The 19450-nt window shown below is 27.1% G+C and overlaps 2 protein-coding genes across 2 annotated transcripts; one reads left to right on the forward strand and one right to left on the reverse strand.

Moving 5' to 3' along the window:
* The first annotated feature begins 2105 nt into the window (after nt 1–2105).
* LOC102606117 (transcription factor MYB108) lies at nt 2106–4023 on the forward strand. The gene is made up of 3 exons (XM_006355663.2): nt 2106–2375; nt 3006–3135; nt 3305–4023. Exons 1-3 carry the CDS (start codon nt 2162–2164, stop codon nt 3933–3935), a joined length of 975 nt encoding a protein of 324 aa, XP_006355725.1. The 5' UTR covers nt 2106–2161; the 3' UTR covers nt 3936–4023.
* An 8707-nt stretch (nt 4024–12730) lies between these two features.
* Nucleotides 12731–19285, reverse strand: LOC102606452 (gibberellin 2-beta-dioxygenase 2-like). The gene is made up of 3 exons (XM_006355664.2): nt 18903–19285; nt 15261–15651; nt 12731–13051 (listed from the first exon to the last, which is right to left on the reverse strand). The coding sequence occupies exons 1-3, from the start codon at nt 19262–19264 to the stop codon at nt 12755–12757; spliced, it is 1050 nt and encodes a 349-aa protein (XP_006355726.1). The 5' UTR covers nt 19265–19285; the 3' UTR covers nt 12731–12754.
* Between the last annotated feature and the right edge of the window lie 165 nt (nt 19286–19450).

The raw sequence follows: 19450 nt of genomic DNA on the forward strand, positions 1-19450 counted from the left end.
ATAATGATATATATATATATATATATATAAAATTAATAATTATGAAGGTACACAAATGATAGTGGGCTAAATTTTTTAAAGTTCATTAATAAAAAAATAATAATTAGTAAATAGCTCATTAAATTATCAGCCATTTTTTGGTTTTATGTAAATTATGCTCACGCATCTTCAATTCAGTTCATTGAGAAAATCATAGGTACGTTATTTAGACATTTGTAATTTAATATGTTATGAAAAAAAAAAGATATTCATATTTGCGAAAGAAAAAAAATGTAATAAAAAATGTCTTCAATTATATTTAGATATATCAAGTTGTTTTTGCACATATTTTTAGAATTTTTAATTATATCGGTCAAGAATTTTTTAGTTAAAAATTGTAAGATTTAGAAGTTCTCTTTTTTAAAACAAAAAACTGTTTTTATGCAAATTAAAACACAAAAAAGAAAAAGGGGAAATACTCCCTACGCACCATATTTTTTGGTGTTTTTACTTTGGACACACGCGTTAAGAAGTTACTCACACCTAAAAAGTAAGAAGTGTTTTTCACTAAATTACTAGCTTAATTAAATAATATCTCCTATTTAATTAATGTGGTTTGTTGATTATATAAAAATCCTGTTATCTAAAGAAAGATAAATTTGGAAAAAATTAATTAATACCTTTTTAATTATTTTAAAACCATTTAATTTGAACTAAATATAAAGCTTAAAACACCTTATAGTGGGTATAAATTATAAATCCCCATGTTGTTTCAATTTATAATTCCAGTGGTCATCTTGTTCCATTTTAATTTGAAGATAGAAAGTCAAAAATTGTTTAACAAAAAAAACAAAAAATTACGTGAGAACTTGCATAAAAGAAAATAAGATAAGTATAGTTAAGGCCTAATTAGGGAAAACCATGGAACAAGTTCTATACTACCGTTCCATTTTAACGATCGTTTTAGCTTTTTTCATATTTATTAAAAAAAACTAAAATATAATTATTGTTTATTAAATTATTGTTTATTTAAAAATAAATTATTTTTTTCTTCTTAAGTATTATGTGTACAATTTAATATTAATGGTATAACTGAATACCATTGTCAACATTAGTCTTGAATTTTTAAAGTAATAATTGGTTCCTTCATTTTATTCTTTTGGCCTATGATAATTTGATACCTTCCTTAAGAAAATATATATTAAGAAGTTATTTTATTAAATTATTTTTATTAATTATATTTTAGAAATTTAAATTTGATAATTAATATCTTATATAGTTAATTAATGATAAAGATAATATCAGGAATTTCCTCCCTCTTAATTTGTTAAAATGAACAATTAAAAAAAGAAAATTTATATTTTATTTAAGGGTGATGTCTACTTGTGCTGCCAATAATGCCAACAAACCTAATGTCAAGCGAAATGAAATGAAAAGTATATTAGGATATTTTATTTTATTTTAGCTAAAGTGACTGTTAATTTGAAACGAGAAAATACTAACCATGTTCACTTTCACTTATCCAATATTTTAAAAATAGAAATTTTACTTTTACTTGTTAATTTTAACATATCAAAAAAATATAATTATTTTTTCTTTATTTTATCGTCGATATTAAATACTTATTCTTCAAATTATTTGTCATACTTAAAACTATACATCATCAGATAATATGAATATTATATTAAAATACTTATATCAATTTATTTTTTTAAAGAACACGAAAAAATTAAAATAGACAAGTAAAAATCAACTAAATATGGTGATGAAGTAGAAAGATTAGTCAAAATCAAAGTGAAGCTTTAATTACTTTAATTGAACTATGGAATTAAAAAGTTGAAAATTAAAGTTTTTCTCCTTATTGCGGCTTTGTGGGATACATAGTATTATTATTACAACTATAGACTTTTTTTTACTTCTAAATTCTTCTTTCCCTCACATGCCACTTTTATTTTCTAACACAATTTTTTCAAACTTCTCCCCCACCTTTTATTTTTATTTATTTTTAAAAAAAACTTTATAAAGTCCCATCAACTTCGATTTCCTTATGTACTAATCCAATATTCATTTCTCTTCTTATATCATATTAATATTTCTCTCTCTTTTTCTCTATTTGTACCCTTTTTTTTTGTATCAATCAATTAGTTTCTTCATTTTGAGTAAGCAAAAAAAAAAAGTTTAGATGGAATATCATGGTCAGAAAATTGAAGTTGATTCAGGACGAGGACGAGAAGGAGGACGAGGAGATTGTAATGAAAATAATCAAGAAATTAAGGAGGAAGATGTTGTTATGGAGCTTCGAAGGGGTCCATGGACCGTTGAAGAAGACTTTACACTTATCAATTTTATTGCTCATCATGGTGAAGGTCGTTGGAATTCTCTTTCCCGTTGTGCTGGTAATTATTTTTATTCTTTTTGTTATTATAAAAACCTTTTATATTTGGTTATTCATGAGAAGTCGAACGTCTCTCCAATGACCTAAGGTCATTCAACTAATCTACGTCCATACTTGTGTAAGGCATGTTAAGGAATAAGTGTTTATTACTATCAATTTTTTATTCTTAAAAAGTTCGAACCCCAAATTTCTGGTTAATAAATCAAGTTCATCGAGTTAGTTGAATCAATAATCTTTTTTTCGAGAAACCATCTTTTTCTTTATTCCAACATGTATTTCTTTATCTTTTCTTTTGTATAAAAAGACAATATCTTCACGTAGATAAATATTTGTATGGATATGTTGTTGTATATATTTTTTTTCTTTACAATTAGGTAATTTTTTAAATGCTGAGCACCTGTCTAATCTGATAAAGAGAAAGGAAAAAAGTGTTTCTTTTTGGGTGGGGAAGTAGTAGTCTTAAAAAGTAGTATTTGTATGTTTGAAACACAAAATGTTTTATGCATTCATATATACTGTCTTTTATTAATACTTTATTTTTGAAATATGCTTTTAAAGTTTAATTTGGCAAAATCAGTCATGAGAAGTTTATTATAATTAATAAATTGTTGTGAATCAATTAATTAAACAGGTTTGAAGAGAACAGGGAAAAGTTGTAGGTTAAGATGGCTTAATTATCTTCGACCAGATGTTCGACGTGGCAATATTACTCTTGAAGAACAACTCTTGATTCTTGAATTGCATTCTCGTTGGGGCAATCGGTATGTTCACAATCTCAATAATCTTATATATAATTATGAATTAATTTCACGTATGATCATTACGTATTTATAATAGTACCACATTAAAATAACTAAACTATGTGTTATTTACTACTAGTATTAAATAACTACTATAGTGTTTAATATGATTTTCTTTTCTTTTGTGTAGTTGGTCTAAAATCGCTCAACATCTTCCCGGAAGAACAGATAATGAAATCAAAAATTACTGGCGCACTCGAGTGCAAAAGCATGCAAAACAACTCAAATGTGATGTGAACAGCAAGCAATTCAAAGATACCATGAAGTATCTTTGGATGCCAAGGTTAGCCGAAAGAATACAAGCCACCGCCGCGGCTACTTCCAACCCAACGGCGGCTTCTTCCTCCGGCCCCACCGCCACCACCACATATATCCAAAATCAAGAAATTCAACATCCACTACCAAACATGAATCATCATGTACCCGAATACTTACCTATCCAACTGATGAATATTGAGAAAACAAACAGTCTTAATTATTCAGCAACTTCAGCGTCATCAGATAATTACTCATCCGACCTCACTGATGGTTGCTACAATTTCCCAATTAACCAAAGCAATAATCAAGATCATTCTCAAGTTAATCAAAGTACTAATCAATTTTGCTATGGAGAATCCACAATAAATCCCACAAGTTATAATTTTCACCCTGGATTTCAAGGATTCCAAGAAGTGGATCAACAAAACAATACACAATGGATGGAAAATCCATGGAATATTGAAGATGTGTGCTTCTTACAACAATTGAACAATGACATGTGATACAAATATAGTATCCAAAAGTACCTCAAGAGGTTGGAGATTCATATAGAGTTATCATTAATCACCATAAAAGCATCTACATTTTTTTTTTAAAAATTCTTATGCAACACATTTGTAGCTTTTATGTACCAAATTGCCATCAATTACTTAGTTTTATGTTTTTTTAATAAATATATATATATATATGTAGATTTATTTTAGATTTATTTTATCCGATGAGTTTCTTAATATTGTTATTCATTTTATGTGCTAGAAAATGTAAAACCTCTAATGCTAATTAAAGAAACTTTTTTTTTATAATATTGGATGGAGACGAGCTTACATGGAGTGAGAGGATTGTGTGTTAAGAGTCAACGCCAATTGTAGATGGGGTCTTTGATTTATTTATATATTTTCTTGGACAATTCTCACCTCCTGAGCTAGCTAGCTTTCGAAGTTATGTTAGATCCAAAGTCATATATGATCAGAGCTAGTTAGACTCATCTCGACTCTTGTTTTATTCGATGTTGGATTCCATATTATATTGTTCACGTTTCAGTTTTCCAACTCTCTGAATGTGTGAATGCATGTTAAAGTCCCACATCGATTGTGGATGGGGTTTTTGGTCTATTTCTATTTAATATTAAATGATCCTTATCTCATGAACTAACTTCTAGTTGAATTAGATTCAAAGTTCATTTTTTATATTTATCATAGTATTAGAGTCATATCAATCTCAACCATTGATTTACCCGATGTTGCGCTTCAGTCTTACATTGTTCACGCTCCAGATGTTTTGTTGTAATTGTGCAAATATCATGTTAAACTCCTACATCGATTGTGGATGGAGTTTTTAGTCTCTTTATATAATCTTAGACAACTATCTTATTTTATGAGCAAACTTTTAAAATTGAGTTAAGTTTATAAAGTCCATTTCTTATTACACAATACTAAAAATTCAATTACAATTGTACACAAATCCTTTTTTATTGCCTTTTCCTATATATGGAGTAATTAATAATTTAACATACTTATGATGGAATTCTAAAAGGGGAAATTATTTTTTTTATAATGAGAGAGAGTGCATAATTGGCTCTACTATTTTTAACAGTAAAACGTCTTTGTTGCTTGTTAATATAAATATGAATAATCTTAGACCAAAGTCATGGAATTTTTAAGAAAACAGTCTATGGGGTCTGAACCAAACTAAAAGACCTTAGATTTCATTCTAGATTAATTAAAGTGAAAAAAAATATGTGGCATATTCTTAGTTACATGGTTTTATATATAATTTAAACCTAGTTGCTGCAAATAATCATATAATAAAAAAATATCTCGAGATGCATCTATATGAAATTTCCTTAATTTTTCTTTGGTGAAAGCCCATAAATAAATTTTATTTTCACTTTTGATATTAGTGTGAAACTGACCGTTCTAAGTTTAACAAAAAAAAAATGGACTTAAATACCTGTACATGGATAAAGGATCAAATCAATAATCTATGATATACAAGTTATAATAAATAGTAAATAAAAAATGACCAACGGTCTTTGGAAAACTTTTATTTGAATCTTGTTTTGATCATTAAATAAAAGTGTGTGTGATACACAACATATATACCTTACGAATCTTATAAAATACCTTTAATTTTAATAAATATTCTTTATAAATCGATTAAAAAAGACGAACAAATTAAAACTCTAGGGATAGAGTATTATGTGGAATAGAATACTTGCGATGTGACAAAAAGCCATCACAAGTGGTCCAAAAGTTATAAGTGTGTTACTTAGCTTCCACGTGTCCCTTTGAATATTAGACTATTTAGTACTCCAAAGACTTGGAGCAATCCAAACACTAAGAAATTTTAAGTTGTGTTATTATGTTTAGAGTATCTCTTTTGATTATTTTGATCGAAGAATCGATATCAGGGTCAATGATTTGAAAAGATGAGTATAGAGATGAACTAGTTGTGTAGTTATGTTGATTATGCGAATTATTCTCTCTCTTTGGTATATCCACATTGAAGCTTGATTAAATTTAAATTCGCGCTGAAAACTCCTACATTGAAAGATGCTCACTAACAAAAGTGACTATGTACTTAAGATATACGAATTATTCTTTATAAGTGGTAAAACATCATAGCATGTTACAATTGAGAACGAGTGTATAATCAAAGTATATGACATATTTCAGATTTGGTTTGAATATCTTCTCTTTCGAGTAAAGGGACTATCTTACATCTTACACTCTTTGGAAGAGCATTTGTGAGATTATACTAGGTATATTAATATATTTTAAGTAGTTAATTTATCTATGTAATGAACATACGAGATTACATGCAAAAGTATTTTTTCGAAATATAACTTGAAAGTGTAGTAGAAACACTTTATCATATGTTTAAGTGCTCAATCTAAACAAATCATAATTTACGTGTCTAAACAAAAATTTAATAGCAAATTTAAAGGGTTGTTGATATACTAAGTCTGTTTTAAAAGATTAACTTATTTACATAATGTATATTCGAGAAAATGCACAAATCTTTACTGAATTAAAAAAATTTAATTGTTAATCAACTTTACCATTACTAACTAATTTGTGTTCTCTTTTCGTTAACTCATTTAACTATAGTAAATTTACGTGATGCGAATAAGTATTTACTCAGATAATCCCTCCTAAACAGCAGCAAGTTGTAGTAATCCACCCATCTAGCAGGACCACACAGCTATAATGACTTTATTGGTCGGTTATTTTTTTTATTAAAAATTCAAAAATATTTTTTGCTGTAGACTTTTCTACAAATTGAACAGTTGTATTTTTTTAATAATTTTTTTTTCATTTTCGTATCATGAATAAATAAAAAATTATTTTTTGAATTTGTATAGATTTTGTTTCCGTATTCTATTTCAAATGAGTTATCATAAAATCATTACGTGAAGGTATTTGTTAATTAAAAGAGAGGTTAATTCGTTAAACATTAATTAATTGTTATTAAAATTCTCTAATCCACAAATTTGTCATCATATTAGAAATTTGGAAACGTTTATAGCCACTACTATTCAACAGAAAATACTATTCCAACACGTAATAAAGAAAAAGAAATAATAGGTGATAATCCTTGTACCCAACATTTTTTATCAATAAAAAAAAATTATAAACTATTTTATGTTATTTGAACACTAAATAACTATTTTCTCGATTTATTTTTACTTGTTTACTATACTGAAAATAGATATTCATTTTTATTTGATCAACATGAAAATTTAGAAAATTATATATTATTTTATACCTATTTTACCCTTATTATTACATCGTTTATTTTCAATAATAATTAAAGGTGATAAAATAAAATAATTATTTTATTTATTATTTTTTTAAAAAGAATGTGTCAACTCAAATATAAACAAGTAAACAAACGAGGGAGTACAAATATTTGCACATAAGAAGGTAAAATGATGCAGCTTAATTACATACTCCCTCGTTTTCAAAATAAGTGATGTTTTAGCTTTTCCATTATGTTTCAAAATAAGTGGTATCCTTGGGTTACGAGAAGGAATTGATCTTATTCTTCCAAAATTACCCTTGTTTACATGATCAAGAACAATTGATTAACTTTTCTTTGATTAGGGGTAAGTTCGTTAACACACTCCTTATTTTCTAGGCTTAAGCTACAAAAACCACTCATTTCGGAACAGAGAAAGTATTAAGCGGACTATTAATTTGTATACTATAACAAAAATAATTTTTAGCGGTAAAAAATATACATATTAATAAAGAGTGCTATAGCTTTAATCGGTATCAATTAATTGTATTTGGATTCAATCTCGTTATACGCTTTAGGAACATTTACAAAAAGCGCTAACCACCGCTAAATATATTTATTTTGCGATAATTAAATTATTATCGTTAATTAATTACCACTAAAGATAGTAATAGAGTTTAATTCTTATACTATTATATTGTCGGACCATTTAAAAAATAGTTACAACCTACACTATATAAGTATTGATTGATAACTTTGATAAATGACAAATAACACGTTTTAATAAGTTAAATTAAAACGTAGTATATAGCATATTAATTTTGATTACTTAATATACCTTAGGGTTGATGCTTATCACTACACATCATTTGATGCTTAACATAACCTCAAAAAGAAATGCCATTTGAAGCACTTTATAATTGAAAAACCAAATCGAAGATAAAATAAAATTGAATCAAATCAAATTTATTTTTATTCAAATTAAATAGCACCTTTTCAAAATCAAATTGATTAATATAAAATTAAATTGAAAAATCTTATGATCACCAAGTTATGAAGTGGTATTATGTATTGTTAACTAGCTAATTGGAAATTAAAATGAAATTGGGGGTGTCCTTGGCATTAAGAAAAATATTTTCTACGAAAATAAGTGGGTTATTTGATCTTTTTATGTTCAGTAGGTAACAAAAAAAATATTATTCTAAAAATATTGCACTATGTAATCTAGATAAATATTATGCGGAGTGAAGGGATGTGGGGTCATGGGCATAGCGCTGAAACTTATTTTTCTAGATTTTTTAATTTTTTTTTTAATCAACCGAACATTGAAGATATTTGCGAATAATTTAATACCGAACACACCCTAGATAACTTTTTTGCAATTTAGGGTACTTTGCGTGTGCGCTTAATTATCAAGATTCAAGGCTGAATATAATATTGGACCAAATATAGTGATTAAAGTATGTGCATTTACTTATAACTTATAATTATAATAAAGTTAGTAATTAACTCTCCTTTCCATTAGGAACGAACATGCTCGATGCATTAAGTAAAAACGTGTTTAAGTATAATTAAAAATATTTAATTAGCTGAAAACATATGTTAATAAGAATGGAATGAAGTAAAAGAATAAAATTAGTACCTCCATTGACTAGAATTATTAAACAAGAACAGGACAACTATTGAGGAGTCCTTTATGCTCGATAAAATATTTCAACATAAACTCAAATTAGTCGATCGCAAATCAAGAAATTATTATTGGGCATAAAATATTGAAAACCAAATTATCGAACAAAAATAAAAAAATTGGTAATTTGGCATGAGGTAAGTTAAAGACTAAACATAAAAATCTAAATACAAATGTCTTTTAGTTGTGTCGATTTACTTTTTTTGATATCTTCTTATTTATTGATCAATACCGAACGTCCACTCCTAAATTCTAATTACCAATAAAAACAAAAAACTTTACAAACAAAAAAATTCCAATTTCCAAAAAGTAATCTCAAACAAAAAAAATGAAACTTAAATAGTCACTCATCAATTACTAAAATTATATTTTGATAAATATATAATATGTTTATAATTATTTATAATCAATATATAATCTAAATATATCCATCAGGAAAAATAAACAGTGAATTCTATCTATTATTTTTATAAAGATCCCTCTCCAAATTTTTTTAATTATATATTAAGGAAAATGATAACAAAGTATACAAATCATATTAGCAGCCTAAGATTAAGAATTGTAAGAACACATACTCCAACCATTTCATTTTGTTTGCGTTATATTCTTATTCCTCTATTATAATCTATTTTAAATATAATATTTTTTTTAATAATTTGATAATTTTTTAATTTTCAATATTTTACATTGATGTTTAAGATCATAAAATTAAAAATTAATTTGATACACTGTATGTCTTGCTAAGTTTAAGATCATAAGATTAAAAACAATACATAAACGTGTCATTTAACTTAACATGTGTTGACATTTATACCCTCTAATTTTGGGTGTGTACAAGTAATCAATTTTTAATAATACATGTTTTATGTGACAATTCGTGTGAGATACACTCATCCTACCTGACAACTAATTTGCATTATGTCACATCAAACATTATAACTACTTGTCCACATCTATGACACATTTATGCATTCAAATGACTAAAGTCGAAATGTGTCATTCAACTTTATTTTCAAATGACACATTTTTTTATGAAAAAATAAATAAATTATGGGGTCAAATAACACATTTTTATTTATTATCATGGCTAGAGTTTGGGAATTTTGGATGATATAAAATAATGGCTTACGTAGTTACATTAACTTTGACTAAAATTGTTGTTCAACTCCAATCCAAGCAATTACAAATATTCTTCAATTCTGTCAATATATTTGGTATCTTTTAAGCTCTAAAATTGCAAGTTGTAGAGCCTTTTTTTTTTTTTTTTTCATTATCAAAGGGTAAAAGAATGGAATTTTGGATGATATAAAATAATGGCTTACGTAGTTACATTAACTTTGACTAAAATTGTTGTTCAACTCCAATCCAAGCAATTACAAATATTCTTCAATTCTGTCAATATATTTGGTATCTTTTAAGCTCTAAAATTGCAAGTTGTAGAGCCTTTTTTTTTTTTTTTTGATTCTCACATGGTATAATAATAAGTTCCCCATTACATCCGTCACTCAAAAATACTTTTCCGTTTCAATTTGTAAGTTATTGTAAACGTTAAATTATAATCTAACATTTTGTCTATAAATTTGAGCAGTATTATTAGAACGGAACCTAACACTAATATCCGAAAAGAATAGTTTTCCAAGTCAATCTGATTTCATATCACATGTTCAAACGGATCCTAAATAACGAACTACTCAATATAGATCCGACATAGATTAGACGGGTAATCTATCATTATGGACCCGGAGATAAGCCCGAATACTTTTCTGGCTTTTGGGCTTGGACCATGGGCTATTTTGACCCGACCCATTAGTTGGGCCTTATTGGGCCATTTTTAAGGCACTCAAAACTTGGGCCTTTTTAACTTGCATAGACAATATTGCAATGGTGCCTCACTCTTTATATATGTGATTCACGATTTGAAGTTTATCAGTTCTTGAACTTGTCATTGAATTCATAGCGATCAATTTAGTTGCTAGGGTGTATCTAATAAAATATTTATAGATATTTAATAGATTTCTTAATATAAATATGATCTAAGCAAAAGCTACTAGGTTTATCTAATCTTATATATCACGTACTTAATATTGTAGCTTTGCCTCTGAGTTATTAGTTGCACATTGTTGAAGATATTAACTTTAAAAACGAGAAAAATAACTTCGATAGTGAAAGTAGAGAAATCAAGTTTTATAAGTAGCATTTTACATTTATTACGTCCTATTATCCTTCAACACTCCTCATCTTCACGTATCTCCCTTCCCCACAACATGTACCTCCCGTCCCACCTCTCCACACTTTTACCTTCATAGTATTTATCTAGATTATATATAAATATATTTAGAATAATATATTTTGTTTACGTAAACAAAAAAAATCATGCCAAAGGACCCCTTGGATATATAGCCTGTTCACTGTGTCTTTTTTTGCAGCCCATGCCCCATGGTCATATCATAATGAAGTCTTTTGGCCAAACTATAGTACTGTGTCAGTTACAGTTCACTATTATTATTATTGACTTACCGAGTCGGAATTGAAAATAAAATTGTGTTTGATTATATGTTTTCGTAAGGAATATTTGAAATATATTCATATTTAAATGTACCTAAATATCATTTTAAAAGTGAAAAGTAAGTTAGATAATAAGTTATGACTTATTTTCAAAATTTAATTTGAAATTATTATTATTATTGATTATATACTAATTTTCAATATTCGATAAATAAATAAATACATAATTTTTATGATCAAACGGATCCTTAGCCAACTATAGTACTGTGGCAGGTACAGTGACAATTAATATAATTTATATTGTGTACCTTTTAATTTGTAGCATTTAAATGAAAATGAAACTTGAAGCTGGCCGACGCAGATATGTAATCCCAATAGAATTTTTAATGATATTGATGTTTTAAATACATATATCCATACAATAATTTATTTCTATATATTTGATATAGTTATGTTTTGAAAGAAGTCTTGTAAATTTGTTTCTGTATAGTTTATACGTCAGTGGATATATTCATTAATCTTATATTAAAGTAAATTGTATATTTCACATATGTTGAAGTGCGATTCTTTTCATGTGAATATAAAATTATTTTTTTAATAGTTTATGATATCTTTAGGCTTTCAATGGATATCACAACTCAATTATATGTTACCATCTTTTTCGAAGTATCATTATTAATTAAAATTCAAAGTCGATTAAGTCAATATGTTTCTTTTTTCTACTTGATCTATTATTATTTACTCACTTAGGTGTATCTTAATATGTGATTGTTTAGATAAAAAAGAAGAAATAATTGATAGTCATAATGTGAACTCGCAAAATAACACGAGTTCTAGAGTAAAACAAATTAATATTTAGAAATGATTTGGTATAGTTGGAGTTTGATCCATACATCACTACTAAAGAAGATAAGTATCCACATATATATATATGATAGAATACGTGGGTGATGAATAATGAAGAATGAATTGTAATTTTAGAATTTAAATTTGAATTCAGACATGTATTTTACTTGAAAATTCCTTGAATCTTTGAGAACTTGAAAATATTTGATCTAATATCATAAATAAATAAATATTTTAAATGTACTCTCGAAATCTATACCCAAACATTAGCTTAGATATGAATTTGACAAATTTGGATCAATAGTTTTTATTTAAACGATATATTTATATTTAAAAAATCTCTCTAAATATTTAATTGTGAACGCAATAACTAAAATATGCAATGCATTCCCTAAAATATGCAATGCATTCAATAAGAAATTATAGAACCAATTCAAGATATTATCCAATTTTTCAGCAAGTGTTCAATATATGCATTACATAATTTATTTCTAATAGCAGCATTCTCAAAAAAAAAAAAAAAAAAATTCTAAAATTTCAAACTTAAGATGTCTGATTATTAATAGTTATTGTTTCATCATTTTCTGATTGTAGTCTGAAAAATTGATCAAGACGAGTGTCCCCAAGTCTCATGGAATAAGTAGCTTTCTTGTACTCAGCCCAAGTGAATGGCCTATATAGATGATAAGGTTTGTGTGGTGTTGTAGTGACCAATTCTAAGGGACAACAAATTCTAGCATGGGGTGATGGGGCACCAAAGTACACCATTGACATCCTAGTTTTGCATGAATTCACCATTGCCCTATGCCTCACACTCTTAAACCTTCCATTTGTCAGAGCCTGCACACATACATATACAATCAGAAACAAACGTGAAACTAAAATTTTAACTTTATTGATTCTGAATTTTACAATGATAGTTTTATTCATAACATAAATACATTATTCGAGCAAAATCTATTGAATTCCACATGCAAACTACTAACTACATTCCTAATTAGATCTTCTTATAATAGGGTATTGAGGGCATTTCTACAATAATACTGAATAAGACATATATATAACTAATAATTATACATAAGCTAATGATTTCCACGTAGCAAATAACTAAATAATATCATGACAAGTACATATGTTAAATTCTCTAATACATTCTACCAAACGAGATCGAAAGGCCCTCCAAAATTTGAAAGTGATGAGTTATTATCAAGTAGAATCTTACATAGCAACCAATAGTTTTGGGCATCTAAAACCCCCCAGTGAAGTGACACTGAATATTTGCAGTCTATCAGTTCAATTTTTTGGCTCCCAAAGCACATGTGGCTTTCACTCAGGTCTACATAGATCCTTCATCTCTCTGTCCATTTCTTTGCTTTTATTTTTGATCATGAGGGGTGGGGTTATGATAACTATGCATAACTACTACTTCTACCTACTAGTACTAATACTTCGTATTTTAATTTATGTGATATTATTTAATTTAATATATGATATAAAATGGTCTTTGACAATTTGTATGATTATAAATTATTTTATTAAGATAATGAAAGTAATACTTTATGTTATGCTATTTAACTAAATACAGAATCTAAAAAAATTAATGGGTACCAATTGAAATTCAAGTTTGATTGATTGATTAAAGGGAGCCGATAAGCTTTGCGAGTTGGCTTTGTCACCATCAAAGCATAACATTCTATCGACTCTTTTCATGACTAGAAATTATATTCCAAATTATTAGGATGAAGCTAGGATAAAATTAATTAAATTGAAATTCAAAATAATTGATGTTAATAAAATGACACTCGAACCTTGGATTAAGTTTTGAGTAACAAGATTTAATTAGTTTTACGACTTATCAAAACATAGAAAACAGTAAGGAATTAAAAGAATCCAATTTTTTTTTTTATCATATAAGTCAAATATATGAAATCTATCCTTTTAAGTGATTAGTAGTGGGAGTCTTAGATATCTTTTCATTAAAAAGGGTGGGGTATTTAAAACACGATATCATTAAAGGTAATATATATATATATATATATATTACACTTTTGAAATAACTTAAAAAAATAAAAGTATATCGTATAAATTAAAATGAAGTATTATTAAACAAAATAGAAAGCGATATACATTATTTGAATAAAGAATGGGCTCAACATTCCATGAAGTGTTGTGGAGTTAGGACCACATTGTGTTACCTCAAATAAGTCAAGAATTACTATGATGTTGATAGGTTCATGTATTCGAGTTTTTCTAGCACACTCTTAATATGAAAGAAATCCTTTCATCATAAATAAGAGATCTAAACTAAAGTTTGTATCCACTCAATCGCATTCTCCATGATGATCACAATATTATAGAGTTATAGCGATTGACAAAGTCATCCTCTAAATAATATGAATTGGTCCGCTAACACACGACTCACTAACTTGTTGGAATAGATAAATATCATTTGTTGGAGGTCCAGTACACTCAAAAAAATTAAATACTTGATCTCTATGTTACTCGAGGATTAATAACACTCTTGATCTCTCAATTATTGATTTAATCTTTAAAATATCTAACAAAATATATTTAATTTGATCTATATGCATTTTGCAAATATATAAAAAGAATAATAATATTTATTTTAATTAATTAAAGATCAAATATGCTGAATTATATATCATAATAGTCAAGATAAAAATTATCCATTATTGAAAAATAAAAAATATTATTATTCCTACTCAATTTTTTCATAAATATAAAAAAATAAGAACTTAGAAAAGAGCAAAATTCTATAGTTAAACAATAAAATTCTCATGTTAATCCCCTTTAATTATGAATCAACAACAAATTATAAGAACATCCATTTAACTAGAAGCTATTTAGCTACAAATTAGTTAGGGATTATCAATATATTCTGTAGTTAATTCCATATTTCTAATAATATTTGTACCATAACTTACAAAATACATTATTTTCAAAGAATTCAACATACATCCGATCAACGACTTATTTTATATCTCGAGTAAGAAAAGATTATGTTAATAAGATGGAAGGAATCACTGACCTGTAAAGTGTCTCCAACGAAGACGGAGAAAGCAGTATTCGGGTGAGGTGATACAGGGACCCACAATCCCTTTTGAGGTGATATTTGTAGGCCAGGAGCATCGTTTGATCTTAAGATGGTCAAGATCTGAGGGTCCGTATGCTCTCCAAATCCAATTTTACTTACCGTGGAGTTGCAGGAGTTAGGTGACGTGTCACAATCATGATGGAGAAGATGTGGGGTCCAGTTGAATGGAGGGTAGTGATTAATCCGTAGTAGAGAATCAGAATGAAGGTCCATGAGAAGATTACTGTAGACTGAAGTTTGTTGGACCCTTAATCCTTGTGCCATCAATTCCAATATCTTACATGCCAACTCCCTCACTGATTCTACATAACCATTTACTGCACAACTGTCCCAATACAATATCTCAATTACGAGTTCAATAGAATTTAGTAATTTTGACGCTTATTAAAGATATAACTTTAAATAGAAAGATATAAAAGACATTGATTATGATAGAAAGTTAATAAATAGGAGTACATCCATACCAATAGGTAGGAGTACATTGTCTTGTTGTCCTTACTAATATTTGTAGTATTATATTTGTAATTTTTTGTTTTTTGATTTCTATCATTATATATTTGTTGTTTCACGTAGCTTGATTATAGTTTTTTTTTTTTTGCAGTATTTTTCTGCTACTATCTATTACTTCCTTTGTTTCAGCTCATATGACTTACTTTCCTTTTTAATCAGTCCCAAGAAGAATGACACATTTCTATATTAAATAACAATTTAACTTTAAAATATCTATTTTACCCCTTATGAAATAATTTATAATCACACAAATATCTATTATTACTTATTTTAGACCATAAATTTCAAAATTCTACCTTTTTTTCTTAAACTTTGTACTTAATCAAATTAACTCATATAAAATGAGATGGAGGGGGTATTATTTTTAACTATTTCATGTTATCTCTTGTACTTTCATTAGCTCTTTTTCTAGATTGTTTTTTATCTTGAACTAAGGCTCTATCGAAAACAGTTTTACCATCTATGAGAAATAATATATGTATATACACTACCCTCTTCAGACCTTATTTTGTGAAACTATATTAAATATATTATTGTAATACATAACATATTTCAAATCAAAGTCAATCAAATAAATTGAAACCGGAAAATATTATCACATCAGTGATGTGATTAGACTTTAATTTGTTGATAGATGTATAGTCACTTGGCAATCATCTTTAATAATTAATAAAATGTTGTTTTCATGAGTACATATTTTTACTGTGTAAATAGGATAATAAACTATCACAAGCACATCATATCAATTATTCAATTCAATTATTATATAGATTTTGTAGTTATGGTTTCGTACTCCTATTCTTATGGATAAAAAACACAAATGCCTATTGTGCCCCCAACTCCCATATGCTAGGAGCCCCATGGCAAGGGATCGTTTGATATTACACTAATATATGACCCATATATACTCCTAAAAGTTTTTTGAAATTTGTATCTAAAACATGTAATAGACATTTATGTTACTATTAAAAAAAGTAATGTTTGACCCTTGCCCCAACCTATCATTTGCGCCTTGCCATAGGCATAAGTTTGGTGTTACTCAATAATAATCGAATTTATAATGATCTTGACTCTGATACAATTTGTTAGAATTATGTGTTCATTACTATGGCGGGAGTTGTATCTTATAAGAAGGTAAGTTTATTTTTTTTACAAAGTTCATTAAGTAAGTGTCATGTTCGATCATTGGAGGTGTATTTAGGATTTAAACTCTATAGGTTCAACCTTTAAGGATGGTTGTGTATGATATATTTGAAAAAATAATACATGTACCAAATTAATTTGATATTTATTTGATTCTTTATTTGATAGTTTTTCAACCTATGTATAACTAATACATGTAAATATACGTTATTCAATATTATTTTTATACGTAGTAACCATGTCATCTACCATACAAAATATTATTTCTATTCTAATTCACCCTATTTAGTACCATTTCTATTCTAATATATCCTTTTTTTTTAATACAACAAACCAAACAGTAGATAAAAAATCATGTCAGTAACTTAGCATATCTAATCTCATCATTACTAACACACTATATTCAGTACTACTTCGACATAACTAATTCAACATTCCACATATCTTTTTTTTCCTACCAAAAGACTTGTATATTTCCCTTACATATGTATAGATATTTAAAGTAATATTATTGGAAATCCAGCTAGATTATAGAAATGGAAGACAAGATTTACATGATGTTTTTTTAAAAATTGAAGTGGATGTGTACCTAGTAGGATTCCCTTAAAAAGATCAAACATGGTGAGTCAGGTTCAAAGTTGTTACAGCTGGAACAACTAAACAATTTCCAAACACAAACTAGCATAAATTGACATATATATGTACTAGTTACTACTCCTTCCATTCATTTTTATTCTTAAATTGACAAATAACAATGTTCATATCACTCAACTCATAGTGTTCGGGCTAATTTTCACGTACCTCGACTAATTTTATGTAATACATATCACCTCCCATCACAATAGGTATCAGGTAACTCTGTCCACCAAAGCTAGGATAGATGAAAAGAATTTATCTAGTGTTTTTTTTGTCTTCGTTGAATTTTGAACCTGAGACCTCAGGATTCTTAACCACTTCATTAACAACTAAGTCACAACACCGTTGGGTGCCTGATAAAGTTATTATTTTAGAAAGTCATTTTTTTTTAATTTTAATTTTCTTAAATAAAATATAATAATTTTATAAGATAATAATTATTAGTTGAATGATTATTGAAATATCAAACTCACAAGCAACATGAAACAAGTTAATAATCTTCAACTTACAAGTAGTAACAATTTAACTTTGTTGCGAAAGTTTATGAGTTAACTAACACACAATCAATCATGCACAAACCATATGATAGAAGATATAAAACATTTAATGAAATTTAACCAAGTCTATATCATCAGAATAAAAATAGATTTTCACTATGAATTAAAAGAAGAATTAATATAAAATATATCCAATTAAGGTTCATGAAAAGTACAAATAAAACTTATAGCTAATTAGTTTTCAAATCTGCTAATACCATACAAATCGAAGTCTGATATACATGATCCACCTAAACCATATATTATTTTACTAACATAATATATTTGCTAAACATATATTTGTCTCCAACTCACATAAATGAGATATTACTCCTATTTGATTGGACACGAAATTTTAAAAATAAAAAATTCAAGACACATGTAAAACATACCCTCAAAGAACATATGTTATTGAAGGTAAAATGAAAAGTTCAATATCAAAGAATTCTCGATATGAAAAATGTGTCATTCTTTTTAGAACCGACAAAAAAACTCTCAATCTTTTGATAGTTTAAGTTACGTGCATTATTAGTGTAAGAAAACTTTACGCTATCACGCTGTCATCTCTATTTGTTATACTATATAACATGTCTTATTTTCAAAATTGCAAATCTTACAGTTTGGCATGGAAACTTATCTGGATACATGAGACATCCTTTTGGAGATCATCATAGATGGTATAAAATATCTTATACGACTTATGACAGTGTATATAACTTAAACTCAAAATAAAACAGGAGTTTGAAGGTACCTGAACATAAGTGGATCACTTGAAATGTTTTTTGATAGTTGAGAGATAGACAAATTAGGATTGGCATGAAGTAACAAATATTCAACTTCTCCATTATCTCCATTAAATCCTATGTTTTTGCAACCATAACCATAGGGATTTGCTGGACCAGCACATTGTTTTTGGGAAAAAGGTTTGGAAAAAAAATTATAACTTTCATCTTCCATTTTTTTTATAACATTTGTGTCAACACCATGGTTAATAACTTTGAAAAAACCAAATTCTTCAGAGGCTTTCACTATGAGTTTTATTATTTGTGATTTCTCTAATGAAAGGTCAATGATTGGAAGCTTAATATTTTCTTGAATATTTTCAGAAACCATGTTGAAAGTTGAGGACTTATAATTATGATAAGATGAAAGAGAAGGGACAAAAGAGAATTATGAAGAGGAGGTATTAATGATGAGGTATAAATAATCATATATTATATTTATATTTATATATTATATACATAGAAGATATATATGGTACTATATATATATATATATATATATATATATAAAAAGAGA

The sequence above is a fragment of the Solanum tuberosum genome, unplaced genomic scaffold, assembly GCF_000226075.1.
Source record: "Solanum tuberosum cultivar DM 1-3 516 R44 unplaced genomic scaffold, SolTub_3.0 scf00202, whole genome shotgun sequence".
Classification (NCBI taxonomy): Eukaryota; Viridiplantae; Streptophyta; class Magnoliopsida; order Solanales; family Solanaceae; genus Solanum; species Solanum tuberosum.

Excerpts from the sequence above, each read along its gene's own strand:
- LOC102606117 (XM_006355663.2), top strand. The coding sequence starts at position 2,162 with ATGGAATATCATGGTCAGAAAATTGAAGTTGATTCAGGACGAGGACGA. Across the intron at positions 2,376-3,005 it reads TTCTCTTTCCCGTTGTGCTG|GTTTGAAGAGAACAGGGAAA; the intron begins GTAATTATTTTT and ends TTAATTAAACAG. Across the intron at positions 3,136-3,304 it reads CATTCTCGTTGGGGCAATCG|TTGGTCTAAAATCGCTCAAC; the intron begins GTATGTTCACAA and ends TCTTTTGTGTAG.
- LOC102606452 (XM_006355664.2), bottom strand. The coding sequence starts at position 19,264 with ATGGTTTCTGAAAATATTCAAGAAAATATTAAGCTTCCAATCATTGAC. Across the intron at positions 15,652-18,902 it reads AGTGATCCACTTATGTTCAG|TTGTGCAGTAAATGGTTATG; the intron begins GTACCTTCAAAC and ends GTATTGGGACAG. Across the intron at positions 13,052-15,260 it reads TCGTTGGAGACACTTTACAG|GCTCTGACAAATGGAAGGTT; the intron begins GTCAGTGATTCC and ends GTATGTGTGCAG.